This window comes from Ochotona princeps, chromosome 3 (assembly GCF_030435755.1).
Source record: "Ochotona princeps isolate mOchPri1 chromosome 3, mOchPri1.hap1, whole genome shotgun sequence".
Taxonomy (NCBI): Eukaryota; Metazoa; Chordata; class Mammalia; order Lagomorpha; family Ochotonidae; genus Ochotona; species Ochotona princeps.
In genome coordinates, this window is record NC_080834.1 from 74,103,657 (window position 1) to 74,117,398 (window position 13,742).

At 35.7% G+C, this 13,742-nt stretch overlaps 1 protein-coding gene across 2 annotated transcripts in view; it reads right to left on the reverse strand.

The window, feature by feature from the left end:
* Positions 1-13,742, reverse strand: part of IFT57 (intraflagellar transport 57) — a 57,722-nt gene that overhangs the window by 18,152 nt on the left and 25,828 nt on the right. For both annotated transcript variants that reach the window (XM_004593213.3, XM_058661840.1), the window contains exon 6: positions 9,744-9,866. In XM_004593213.3, the coding sequence (XP_004593270.1) occupies positions 9,744-9,866 (123 nt within the window). The remainder of the gene's footprint in view (positions 1-9,743; positions 9,867-13,742) is intronic.

Below are 13,742 nucleotides of genomic sequence, written 5' to 3' on the forward strand. Positions count from 1 at the left end.
ACAATAGCATCCTGCTTAAAAATAATACAATAGCACAAAACAAGATTGTTTTCATACTCTACCCTACACAAAGCTTGTCAGTAAAAGTCCATCAGAGAATATTTCCCTCATGCTCTGAAATGATGTGGAAGTTGAGTAATCATGCATGCTGCTCTAAAAATATATGTGTGTCTAGTTAATTAAGGCAGCTTATTTTGACAGTATTCACCTCTTTATGATTATAGCAGGTGTTTCAAGGATAAATTTGCAGGAAATTGTATTTTGTTTAAATAACAGCAGTATGTACATTTATGGCCTTACTATATTAAAAAGCAGTTATTGTCTGGCAGCAATAGATACAATTATAAACATTTGTGACAGTAACTGGAGCTATTACTCCTACATGGAACCACATGGAGACCAACTTATTGCCACCTGTATTTACATTTGTTACTGGTAATTGTAGAAGCTTTTTTTTTTTTTTTAATCTGGTGCCTTATTTTGTACTAAATTATATAAATATTTCTCAATAGAAGGTTTATCTACAGAAAATCCACAAGAATTATAAATGCAGTGTCTCCATTATTCAAAAAACAAAACCTCATTTTAATCACTGTTACGTACATACAATGTATTCCTGAATGCTAGCCCACAGAATATATTACAGCTTTTTGCTCACAGAAAAATCTTATTAATATATCCTGTCAAACAACCAAAGTGTAAGTTTTAAGAAATGCTTTTTATTCCCAAACTATAATTTATAAACAACTGCAGGTTAGAAATATTTATAAACGCTAAATTTTATAAACATTCTCTTACATTTCATCCAAACACAATCATGGCAGAGGGTCAAAGCAAGTTACTCTCTCCACAGCTTTGGGATGAGAAAAACATTGTTTTGCTTCCAGATACAGATTATTTGCTGTTGGACCTATCTGTAGGATTTGGGTTCCAATTTGAAGAGACTTACATCTAATATGTAATTCTGTGGTCCCTCTGGGTTCATTTAAATGGAATTCCATTTGCTGATTAATGAAGGCCTCTTAAGTGTAGCTCTCACAGTCACCAGAAAGCCCAAAGGCTCAAGACTGTTGCAATAACTCCATCCTTTGCACAGTGATCCTTCCAGAAAGGTTCCCTGCTGTGAATTACTCAAGGCAACACTGGCTCAGTTTATTTATGTTAAAACAAAATCCAATTGCTTGAAGTTGAAATGTAAAGGTTAAGGTTCATTTTACAATTGTACTCTGAGAAAAGTCAGCTACTTATGAACTAAATAACAATGTACAAATGCAGTTCAGTGAATCAAAGTTTTGCAACAATTAGAAAGACAAGCTGTAATACTTCCAAAGCCTTTAAAATACTTTCTTTATCTAAATACCTTATAATGAACCTGATGATTTACATAATTACTAAAGTCATTTTGGTGGAATAGGATACCTACTCAACTGTTTTAAAACAACAAAGCAAAAAACATTTAATTTTAATTTGGAAAAAATCTATTTAGGTCATTAATCAAAATTTTAATTATGATATCCACAGGGCATTAAAGCATGTTAGAACATTTGTTCACTGCATTAAATACCCAATATTAAATCATTATAACATATAAGCTTTAGGAGTAAGTACTCCTTAATTGAAGAAAAGGCCTATGTACGGTTTTGTTGAAAACTGATTTCACACTTGCTGCTCCTCCTTATTTCTGGGAAACAGAAATAAATATTAATGTTTACATGATTTCTCTTGTGGTTGAAAACAACAAAACCCTTGATTTACAATTCTCCTGATAAAGACTAACAGGATTATTTTCAGAAGTGATTTTTCTTTGGGTCACTGAATGAAGTCCAAGTCTGAATATACAAATGGATAGGAGACAATGGCCAGGAAATACAAACAAACAGAACTCTGCTGCGCAATCTGCAGCAACCAGCAGTACAGCATATTCCCTGTAGCATTTAGCCTAAAACACTTAGGATCTAAACAGTGATTGCCAAGAGGAAATCCCCGAGTCTGTGGAACTGTGTCATGAAAAAGAAAAAGAAAAAAAAAAAAACAAACAGAAAAAATAAAAACAGTGCTCGCCAGCTTCCTCAGATTTGCCCACCATCCACTTCTGACTTAGGATCAACCAGATAAAGCTGAATATCCCCCACCCTGCTACTAACTAATCATAAAGGACGCTCTGCTTCTGGTTTAAAAGCCACCTGCACATTTCTGGTCACAAAAACCTTTTCACTCCTCTGCCTGCCTTTGAGTGTTTGTAAATGATGGGTACTGACTCGTTTGCTGTAGCTAGTTGTGATTAAATAAATAGGGTTTGCTTGCTCTTATCTGAGTGGTCTCCATTTATTTAAATGAAACAAAAAATGGCTAGCTTTTTATTCTAAACAGTGAATAATTGTTGTTAAGTAAAGGAATTAAATATTTAGAAATTTATCAAACATACTGAAAGGGAAAATCTATGAATATACATCCATATTTTTATTTGCCTTGAAATATGGGGCATGTAGAATTTGGCGGCTTAACTTCCACCTCTGGTGTTATATTCAATTCAGCGACTGTCAACTGATTTAGCTAAAATCTATGCACACATACACATAATTATTTTAAAATTAAAGAACTTTAATTGGTGTGGGCATTTGGGGTAGCTGTTGAGATGTCACTTGGTGGGAGAGGGAGATAGCACTGTGGCATAACTGCTTAAGACACATGATCCAGTCCTTGGCTGTTGCAGGCATTTGGGAAGTGAACCAGTAAATGAGAGAGATAAAAAATACATGCACACTCTGTCTTCCTTACAAATGAAATTAAAATAAGCTGTGAATCATATAGGAAAACTTTATTTTCAACAATTATCATAAAGTACACCGGAAGAGTGGTTCTGACAGAAGCTGAAAAGGTAATGGCAACCACAATGTAAATGGATATTTTGCAGTAATGAGTAACTATGGAAGATTCTTGAAACTACTCTAATCTTCATTTCTGCATCCTGCTCTCCATCTTTTTAGTTTCAACTGGACTTCCATATTCAACAACCCCTTGTTTCTCTAACCCCACCACTTACTGGCACAATCCACCTCTTGTTATTTGATCTGTACTCTGAGATCTCACGGTCTTTACGCTTGCCCATATTTTAATCTCCAGTTCTTGTATGACTGCCCTACTGATGTGGGGAAGACAAAGCCAGTTAAGTCAGGTGACATTAAACTTAGGCAGAAAGTGAGAGAAGGCAGCTACACCTGGCTCTGCGGGCACAGGAAGTGGGTCTTGCATAAAGGTTAACAGATTAAATGCAGGGAGCAAGCCTGATACAAAGGCTTACATTTAAAGCAATTAAAAAGCAAACAAATAGCTTGGGACCTAACAAGTTAAGAAGGTAAGGGTTTGGGATTTTACATTAACAAAGCTAAGACCTCCTGGGATTGTAAATTAGCTGAGAAAAGCAGTGGCCATTAAAAGCCAACCAGGCCGGGCCGGGGCATGGCGGCGTGGCCTAGTGGCTAAGGTCCTTGCCTTGATCCCATATGGCCGCTGGTTCTAATCCCGGCAGCTCCATTTCCTCTCTATCTCTCCTCCTCTCAGTATATCTGACTTTGTAATGAAAATAAAATCTTTAAATAAAAAAAAAAGGCCAACAAGGCCAGAGTTATAAATCCAAGGGATATGGTGAGATAGGGCAACAAAATCATAAACATGTAACCTAAAGAAAACTGGGAATGGAAACGTGTGACCTGAGACTAACCAAATGGGAGGCATGTGAGAGCAAAGCAGCATGAGTTCAGATCATACTCCACAGTTGTCTTAAAAGGGCTTGTATAAACTTTCCAGAGGGTATAAAAGCCCCAGATGACTTTCTTCAGTAGCTTTTTTGTTGTTTCTTGCTGAGAAAAGCACCCCCCCCTCCCGCTTTACCAGTAGTCTTCTCTCTGTTCAGTAAGACCTTCCTGTCGCACTGCATCTCTCTCCCTGAGCCGCTTGGCTGTAGGCTATGTTTACTTTAATAAAACCTTCGCTTGCTTCTCTGTGTTCATTTCACTAGCAACTCTTCATCTGGATCCTAGACTGATTTTACTCCTATTTTCTGAATTGGCCAAGCCATCTGTGCCATTTGCTACTCAGCTGAGAGAGATTTCAAGAACCACAGACAGGGTAGGCAGGCCTTGTAGCCTACCAGTTAAGATGCTTGCATCCCACAACCAAATGTGTGGGTTTGATTCTTTAGCTCTGGCTCCTGATGCATGCATGAAGCCCGTGGGAGGCAGTGGTTTATGGCTCAAGTACTTGGATTTCAGCCAGTAACATGACTATATCTGGATTGAGTTCTTAGCTTTGAGCAGGCTGCTGTGGGTATTTGGGGAGTTAACCAGTGAACATAACCTCTCTCTCTGTGTGTCTCTTTCAGTGTTTCAAATAAACAAACACTATTTAATACGTAGAAATATTCATCACGTAATTTTTAAAAAGAGAGATATAAATCTCAACTATATAAATAAAAGCAAATAGAAATAGTGACAGTGAGTGATTCTTTTGGCACCACCAGAAGTGTTCTGGATTGTTGATTTAATTAACCCACTAATAATTCTCCAAGAATATGGTAAATTGTATTTATATAAGATGAGAAAACTGAATTACTCAGAATACTTGAAAGACTTGAACTTGGGGTCCAGTAGGTATTAGAGCCAGGATTCTTGTTCAAACAACCTGCTTCAACATTTCTGCTTTTTTGTCAGTCGGCTAAATTACCACATCAGATAGGTTAAGTTGTTAGCTGTATTGATCAGTTTTTCAATACTATTAACAAATACCTGAAAGAAGCTACTTTTGGAAGAAAGAAGTTCCTCTTGGCTTACAGTTTTGGAGATTCATAGTCCCTGACTGGACAGGGCCCCTTGATTCAGCATCTAGTGAAGGCGGAGATGAAATGGCAGAGCATACATAGTACAAGTCAGGAAGCAGTGCATGTGCAGGCAAGCAGCTCAACTCACCATCATAACCAGCTCTCTCGTGAGAACTGCCCTCCCAACTGCCAATGATCAAAGGACTTCCCATTAGGCCCACATCGTGAACGCCAAATTTACACCTGTTCAGCTTCATTAACTTAGATGATTTGTGGTATTAAATGTCTACATCAGTTTAGGAACCAAATGCTGTTCAAATTATAGCAAGAGTTGTAGCAGTAACTCTCACAAAGCCAAAGCAATGGCAAGATACTTCTCTGTTTTTGGGTTCCTTATTTGAGTAAAAAAGGACTTGCACAGGGTAGTGGAAAGCATTAAATGAGCTAATACAAGTGAAATGCTGAGAACATAGCTCGGCACATAGTAAACATTTAGTTAATGTCAGATCTTACTATTATTATCTTACTAAATATATATTGGGGAAATGGGAAATGGAAAGATCAAACTTGTATAAGTCTGACTATATCCACATATAGGAATGTAAGGTTGACAGTCATGAATATTTCTCAATTGAAGGAATTATCAGTATGGCATTTCTACAAACTCTCTCTGAATATTGAGTAGAAAGCTGATATAAAAGTGCCATGATAGAAAGCAATAATAGTGTTTTAAAACAACTCTATGAAGTAATATAATTAGTTCCTTTTATATCTAACAAAGAGGATGAATAGAGAGGAAAAACAGCTTGCCCAAGGTCACTGAGTAAGAAGGAACCAAGAGACAAAAAAAGAGATATGTTGTATTTTTTCTGGATTTTTATGGCTATCACAGTTTCAATAAGTTTTTTAAACTTTGGCTCAATATATAAGGAACTGACAGAGACTACATGTGTGATTGTGGTTGTAGTTTACAACACATTGCCTGTTATCTTTCCTCCATGAAACATTGCTTTTAGATTATTTTATCTTTAAAAATAAAAATTGCACTTTGAAAAGACTCAGACATTAGAATAATCCTTAACTGTTTACAGGATCTAGTGTTATCTGAATATAATCTTCAATGTATTTGCTCTAATTAGCTCTAAGTTATGCCAAGACAGTTGTGTAACATTTGTGGGCACCACGGTAGGGTCTAAAAATGTGCAATGAAAAAGTGACAGAAACTCAGCAAGATGAGAAGAGAAAGAAATAAAGGATGAGGAAAGCAAACAAACAAAAGGGTACAACATGCAAGCCACAGAGTTAAAGTCTTTTAACACCACCCTTTATTGTGGCAGAAACATCCAGTCTGATTTAGGGATCCTTAATGGATTGTTTCTGGACTATACACATTTGGTCACAACTGAGGCATTACTAGAGTGGCATGATCTAGAATTTGGCTGAATATATTGACTCTGTTGGTAGAGCATCATCATATTTAGATACATCCTTCCAACTTGGTGCAGATCTGAGTTTGTCTCTTGGTATTTAATTACCCTAGCAGTAATTACTAGGAACATTTTTTATAAGCAGTGCTAAAATGGAAACTACTGATACAGTCCATCCAAATGAGAATATAAAAAAAAGTCTTTATCTTCGTTTCGGGAGCATATTATTTGTATTTTTGGCTTCAAAATATATTTTCCTAACTCTGTTTTGTTTAAGCTAATATTAAAATTAGTTTCCATTCTTTGAAAATTGGCAACACTAGTAAGTGGTGCCAGACAACTAGGAATAAGCTAGTTTAGCAATAAAATCCTAATTGTAATACTATGGAGAGTACAAATATTGGTATATGACAGAATATTAGCAAAGAATATACATTATAAAAAGGACAGAAAAGGAGATTTGTATTTTTGGCACTACTCTGCTAGGAAACAGAAGAAGTATGCTAATTTGTGAGAGAAGAAATGCAAACCAAATGTCTCATGCAAGACCAAAAAACACGGAACTTATTTACTCTTACTTCAAGCCATTAAAAAAAAAAATAAAGGCCCTGCAGCGTGGCCTAGCAGCGAAGGTCCTCGCCTTGGACGCCCCGGGATCCCATATGGACGCCGGTTCTAATCCCGGCAGCCCTGCTTCCCATCCAGCTCCCTGCCTATGGCCTGGGAAGGCAGTTGAGGACTGCCCAATGTACTCGGACACTGCACCCGCGTGGGAGACCTGGAGGAGGTTCCTGGTTCCCGGCTTCGGATTGGCGCGCACTGGCTCGTTGTGGCTCACTTGGGGAGTGAATCATTGGACAGAGGATCTTCCTCTCTGTCTCTCCTCTCTGTATATCTGACTTTGTAATAAAATAAATAAATCTTTTAAAAACAAAACAAAACAAAAAAACGCATTTAAAGAATAGTCTCTTTATTACTGACATACCATTTCTTTAAGCCACTTAAATATTAATCTAATGGTGACCAGTAAATGTCATTAATCCTCAAATATATATATATTTTTTTACTTTTTCCTTCAAACTTAATAACCTAAAATTGCCAAGCTAAGTGAAATATTGCTTATGTAGACAAAAAGAAGTGCTTTTAAGAAAAGTATTTATTTTTTACTTTATATATATCAATAAAATAATATATAAGTAAAAATTATATATCTTTAAAATAAATATATATATATTCACACACATCTCACCTTTTCATCCTCTTTCTCTGTGTGTATATATCTATCCATCTATTTGTTCACTCTCCAAATGTTCACAACAAGCAGAGTTTGGCCAGGCCAAACCAGGATCCTGGAACTTAGTCCAGTCTCCCATGCACTTAGCCATCATCTTATGCCTCTCGGGGTGCAGAAACAGGAACAGAGTAGCCAGGAAATGAACCAGGATTTTTCAAAGGTGATGCAACAGTCCAAACTGGCAACTTGATACTGCTCCCAGGTTTTGTTTTTTGGTAGAATCAGATTTGGAGACAAATGGGATTTCCTAGGATTCAGCAGTCAATCTCTTCTGAAGTCTATAACCAGATTATTTCATTAATTCTGAGAAATGAGGGAAATGTCTTTGTTAATTAGTCCCTTACTTTCTATAACGAATGTATAATTTCATTTTCCTTAGGTGAGTTAAAAAACAATTGACGCTACTGCTGTGCTTCCCATTTGCCACATCGGAAAGACTTATGGAAAGAAAGATTTTTGGACTCAAAGACCAAATGATCAAGAGGATAATTCCGAAAAAGAAATCAAATATGACAAAGTCATTATGTGCTATCATAAAATTAAATTACAAAATGATATCTAAATATTCTAAAAAAATACTAAGAAGCAAAACTGTCTTTATTACTTGGCAATGCAACCAATAAAACTTGATTGTAAAATTAATTTTGCACTGTCTTTCCTCATAAAGTTAAAGCTTACACTATAACAATAAGTGTCCAACTTGCATTCTTTCACAAATCAGGACATTCATTTTCCAACAGCCAATAGTTCTGATGACAATAACTTTAGTGTGTTATAAACTGACCTGTATCTAGTTTTATAAAACAGTACTTATTAGCAGTTGAATTCTTCCTTTGTTAAGCTATTTTTGTGTGAAAATTAATGGTTGTGCTTAAAATATGTATTGGGTTCTAAATGAGATGCCTGACTTCAAGAGTTTACTTAGCTTGCAAGTAAACAAATTAAACTTGTTTCCCTGTGGGATTAAGCTATACTTTGAGAATTCCCAACTACACTATTATTTTAACATGTCATTCTTACAGAGTCACAAAGGTGATTATTAATTTTATGAAGAGAATTAGTTCTAGTAAAAAAACCAAAGAATCAGAAATTACATTTTCCATTAAAATATCACACTTTTACATACTAAGACTTCCAGCAGAGATGTGATCAGTGAAGAAGACATGCTTATTAACAGATACTGACATATGAGAGATATGTAAAGAATTGACTTAAAGTGTAACCAAACCACGGTGTCCTCCCTAGTGATTGGATAAATCTGTGGTAGACAGGCTGCAAGCTATGTCTATCTACCTCAGATAGCATTTGTTCCATAGCTGTTCACAGTTTACTTGGACCTCTCTTGTTTTCATCCGGGGAGCCTAGTTTACTTCTTACCTGTGTGGGGATACAGCTCTACAAGGCAGTGGTATTCTAGGAATGAAGTCATTTTCAACATACTCTGAAAACAGTAACCTTTGCAGAGCACCTACTTTGAGGTCAAACACCAGGTTACATTTCTGAAGTGATTAAGCCTCACTGGAATTTTGCCCCTTGGCACTGGTGCCTTATGTGTCCAGCCTCTGAGGATAAAAATGCTCCTTCAGTTTCTTTGGCTGGAAGCCTCTGCAGTTCCTTTTATGGAGATCACAGTACTATGAAAACAGTATTATCTAGTCTTCACCATTTACCTTTTACTCACTAATTATAGGTTAAAAGGCAGACTTAGCACAACTAGCCTGTTTATCTACTCTAAGTTCTAAATCTTACTACAAATGATTTATAGGTTATTTTCTTAATGCTTATCTTTTAATCATAATTACAGAATAGAATATCTAAGGCAATTTAGAGAACGCCTTCTGTTTTACCATCCAACAGAACTCCAAACCATCTTTTAATTCCAATCAGCTGTGGTATAGTCATAGGTTTCCTATTCACCTAAACTAAACATGATTTCCAAGAAAATATGCTCATATTCACTGGGAAAATACCACTCAATCCCAGGAAAATGCTTGTTCCAAATCATTCCTTCAAAGATTTATTCTTAGCTTTTGCACCATATTATACTGTTCATTCACTCAACAACAATTTGATAAATACCTAGTAAGAAAAAATGCTGCAAAAGAAATTCTACCACACCCCTTAAATTGCTTGTGTAGTTGGGAGAATGCTGACCTTGGCATTACTTTATAAAATATATTTTGAACAAAGTGAATCCTCTCCATACCTTATTGTCAGTCCTAATCGTGACTTTTAGTTGTGGTAGTACACGTTCCACTTCTAGACTCCATTCTGCAGCATCTGTTGTGGGTTCCAAAATAGCTTCTTGTTTGGCAGACTCGTTCATGTCCTAAGAAAGGAAAGATATCACAAGATTGAGAGTTTATAAAAAGAAATGGTAAAATTTTGAGGCATTTTAGCAGCACATCACAATTTAAATCAAGAATGGCAGTGTTAAAATTATAGTCACAGTAGAAATTCTTTTCTGTGCTTCTACTCATGGCAAAATAAATACATCAACCTGATACAATAGCAAAGGAAATAATGAGAAAAGCAACCACATGATTCAATTATTTTTACTAGCAAAAATGCTTTTGATATCTGATTGAACTCAATGGGAACACTAGCAAATGGACAAGGCATTTACGTACATTGATAAGTTGAAGAGATACAAATACTCCCATGCAGTAAGTAAACATTATCTTAATTTGAAAGCATTAAATACAGAATACAAGACACCAAAATTCCAAAACAAAAAAGATAAAATCCCAGAAGTAAAGGGTTTATTATTTACACAGTTTGTGTTCATAATTAAAGTGGTATTTGGGTAGGTTAAACTATAATTCAACCTAAAATGTAACTTAATATAGACATACTTGAATTCAAATCAAGTGCAGATAAAATTTTCCCTTTGATTTTTTGCCCTGGAGTAATAAAACCAACTCATGAGTGTTTTTGAATTGCAAAAGTAAAACGTTTTTAACCAGTCTTTTACAATTCAATTTTGAGATATATGGATTTGAAAATGTAAAGAATGTACAAATTAATAATTTAAAGGGAAAGCCCAAGGCCTTAGTTGGTAGCAATTTCCCCCTGTAAGCTCCCTTCATAAATTATAAGCAAATCTAAGGAAAAATATAAATATTTATACAGAATAAAAAAGAAGCAAGCATTCAGCTAGCAGTTATTATGCTTTCATCTTACAAAACAGCTGGCTCTTGAATCCAGCCTCCTGCCAATGCAGACTGTGAGAAGCAGTGGTGATGGCTCAAACATTTGAGTTCATCCCATTACTGTGAGCCTGGATGCCATTCCTGTCTCCCAGCTCTGATCCTGCTTAGTACTAGCTTTGCAGGTATTTCGGGAGTGAATCAGATGATGGAACTTCACTCTTTGTGTGTCTGTCTGTCTTTACGGCTGAATTCTACCAAATGTTTCAAGAATTTACCCAAATTCCCCATAAGCTTTTCCAAACAACAGAAAGGAAGGAAATCCTTTTAAACTCTTTGAAGCCAATATCACCTTAATATCAAAGTCAGAGAAAGGCATAACAGAAAAAAAAGAGAACCACAGAACGATATCCTTGATGAACATAGACACAAAAGTTCTCAACAAAATACTAGCCAACATCAGGCAGAACATTCACTCAGACAAACTGGATTCATTCCTGGCATTCAGGTATGGTTTAACATTTGCAAATCAATAAATGTGATTCGCTGGACTCTATGTTTGGTATATGCTTGCAATGAGGGAATCTCAACTGCAATGAGGGAATCTCAACTGAACTTGAACTGTGGTTATGCAACAAGGTGGAGGAATCCACCATAGGGGGAGGGTTTGGGGAGGGGTGGGGAGAATCCAAGTACCTATGAAACTGTGTCACATAATACAATGTAATTAATGAATAAATTAAAAAAAAATAAATGTGATTCACCACAAATTAAAAAAAATAAAAGCCATATGATCAGTTCAATAGATGCAGAGAAGGCATTTGATAAAATTCAACACCACTTCATGATAAAAAGCCTTAATCAAGATAGGCATAGAAGGAACATTCTATAACACAATCAAAATAATATACGAAAAAAACAATGCCAGTATCATACTAAATGAGGAAAGACTGGAAGCTTTTCAACTGAGATCTGTAACTAGATAAGGATGTTCACTTTCACCACTATTATTCAATACACCATTGGAAGTCTTTGCTAGAATTATTAGGCAAGAAAAACAAATCAAAGAAATTCAGATTGGAACTGAGGAACTGAAATTATCATTGTTTGCAGATGACATGATTTTTTAGATAAAAGAACCAAAAAATTCAATCAACTAGTACACTCAAATAACTCCATGGCTGAGAAAGAGTTTATAAGTAAAGTCTCCTTTAAATTAGAGGAGAGGAATTTCAAATACCTTGGAATTAACCTAACCAAAGATATGGAAGAACTCTATGGTGAAAATTACAAAAAATTAAAAAGAAAGAGAGAAAAACATTAAAGATGAAGAAAATGAACATTCTCCCTTTATAGGCAGAATCCACATAATCAAAATGTCCATATTACCAAAAGCAATACACATGTTCAATGCAATCCCAATCAAATTCCTAACAACATTCTTTTTAGCAATAGAGAGGATGATACAAAAGTTAATCTGGAAGCATAACAGACCACGAATAGCCAAAGCTATCCTCTGAAGAATAAAAACCAAGCTGGAGGAATCACAATTCCAGATATATACTACACAGCAGTGGTCATCAAAACAGACTGGCACTGGCAAAGAAACAGAGAACAGAATAGAAACAGAATATTCTGGAAAAGAATAGAAACACTAGAAGGGAACCTACACACAGCCAACTAATCCTTGATAAGAAAACCGAAAACAATCCAGGGAAAAAGTCTGGTCTCTTCAACAAATACTGTTGGGACAATTGGATAACAGCCTGCAGACGTAAGAAGCAAGACTCGTGCCTGTCACATTATACAAAAACCAGCTCTACATAGATCAAGAACCTAAATCTGCACCCAGAAACCATCAAACTATTGGAAGAAAACATAGGGAGCATTCTCCAAGATACTAGAATTGGGAAAGACTTCTTTTAAAGTCACCAAAAGCACGGGCAGTTAAAGCCAATATAAACAAATGGGACCACAGCAACCTAAAAAGTTTCTGTACAGTAAAGGAGACTATCCACAAAGTGAACAAACAATCGATGGAATGGGAGAAAATCTATGCACACCACACAACCTATAGGGGACTAATAGCTAGGATTTACAAAGAGTTTCGGAAACTCATGGAGAGCAAAACAAATTACGCCATGAAGAAATGGGTGAAATAAATGAACAGACATTTTTCAGATGAACAAATTTAAATGGCTAATAGATGCCTGAAAAATTATTCAGGCTCCCGAGCTGTTGGGAAAATGCAAAAGAAAAGCACAGTGAGGTTCCACCTAACTCCAGTGAGATCCACAATATTTAAAAAGTGGTGCAAAGATGAGAAAGGGGATGACTTGATTGACAGAATATTAACAACTTTGAAATCAGGCAATGTTATATAAGGGGTTAATTACTTTGTGTTCTATCATTTTGTATATATAAAAAAGCTGCTAAATTAAAAAAATAGGAAAATAAAATATTACGTAGACCCATGGTGAAATTACATTCTCAATGTGTATTTGTATCACAAAAGGTATTTTTTAGGTGAAAGTGCCTTAGATTTGCCTTTCCCAATCCTATACGACACTGAGTAGAAGATTTTCTGTAAGAATTTGAGGTCTTTAAGGACTCTGAACTCACTCAGGAGACCCCGGACACGGCAGACCTGAGAAGAGTCTTACAAGAAGCATTTATTGCTTTTCGCTCCTTAATTCAGGGAATTTTACATCAAATATTACTATTTAAGTATGGATAATGATATGTGTTTTTACATATTATAATATGTGGTCTGGGCTTACTGTTTCATTCCATTAAAAGAGAGCGATATAAAAGGTATAAACATTCATTTAAATGTGGAAAATCTACTTGAAAAAAAACTCAGGATTGTATGAGACATTAAGGTAGTCATGTAAATCTAGGAATATTATTTTGAGTACTTAGAAGAATGTTTTACAAACTTCCATTTAAATCAGATCCAGGGTGGCACAAGAACCCTATAGAAGGGGAGTCCGGTACAGCAGTCACAAAGTAGCCACATGTGAAGTTACATGAGTATGGTAACAGAAGACACTAGC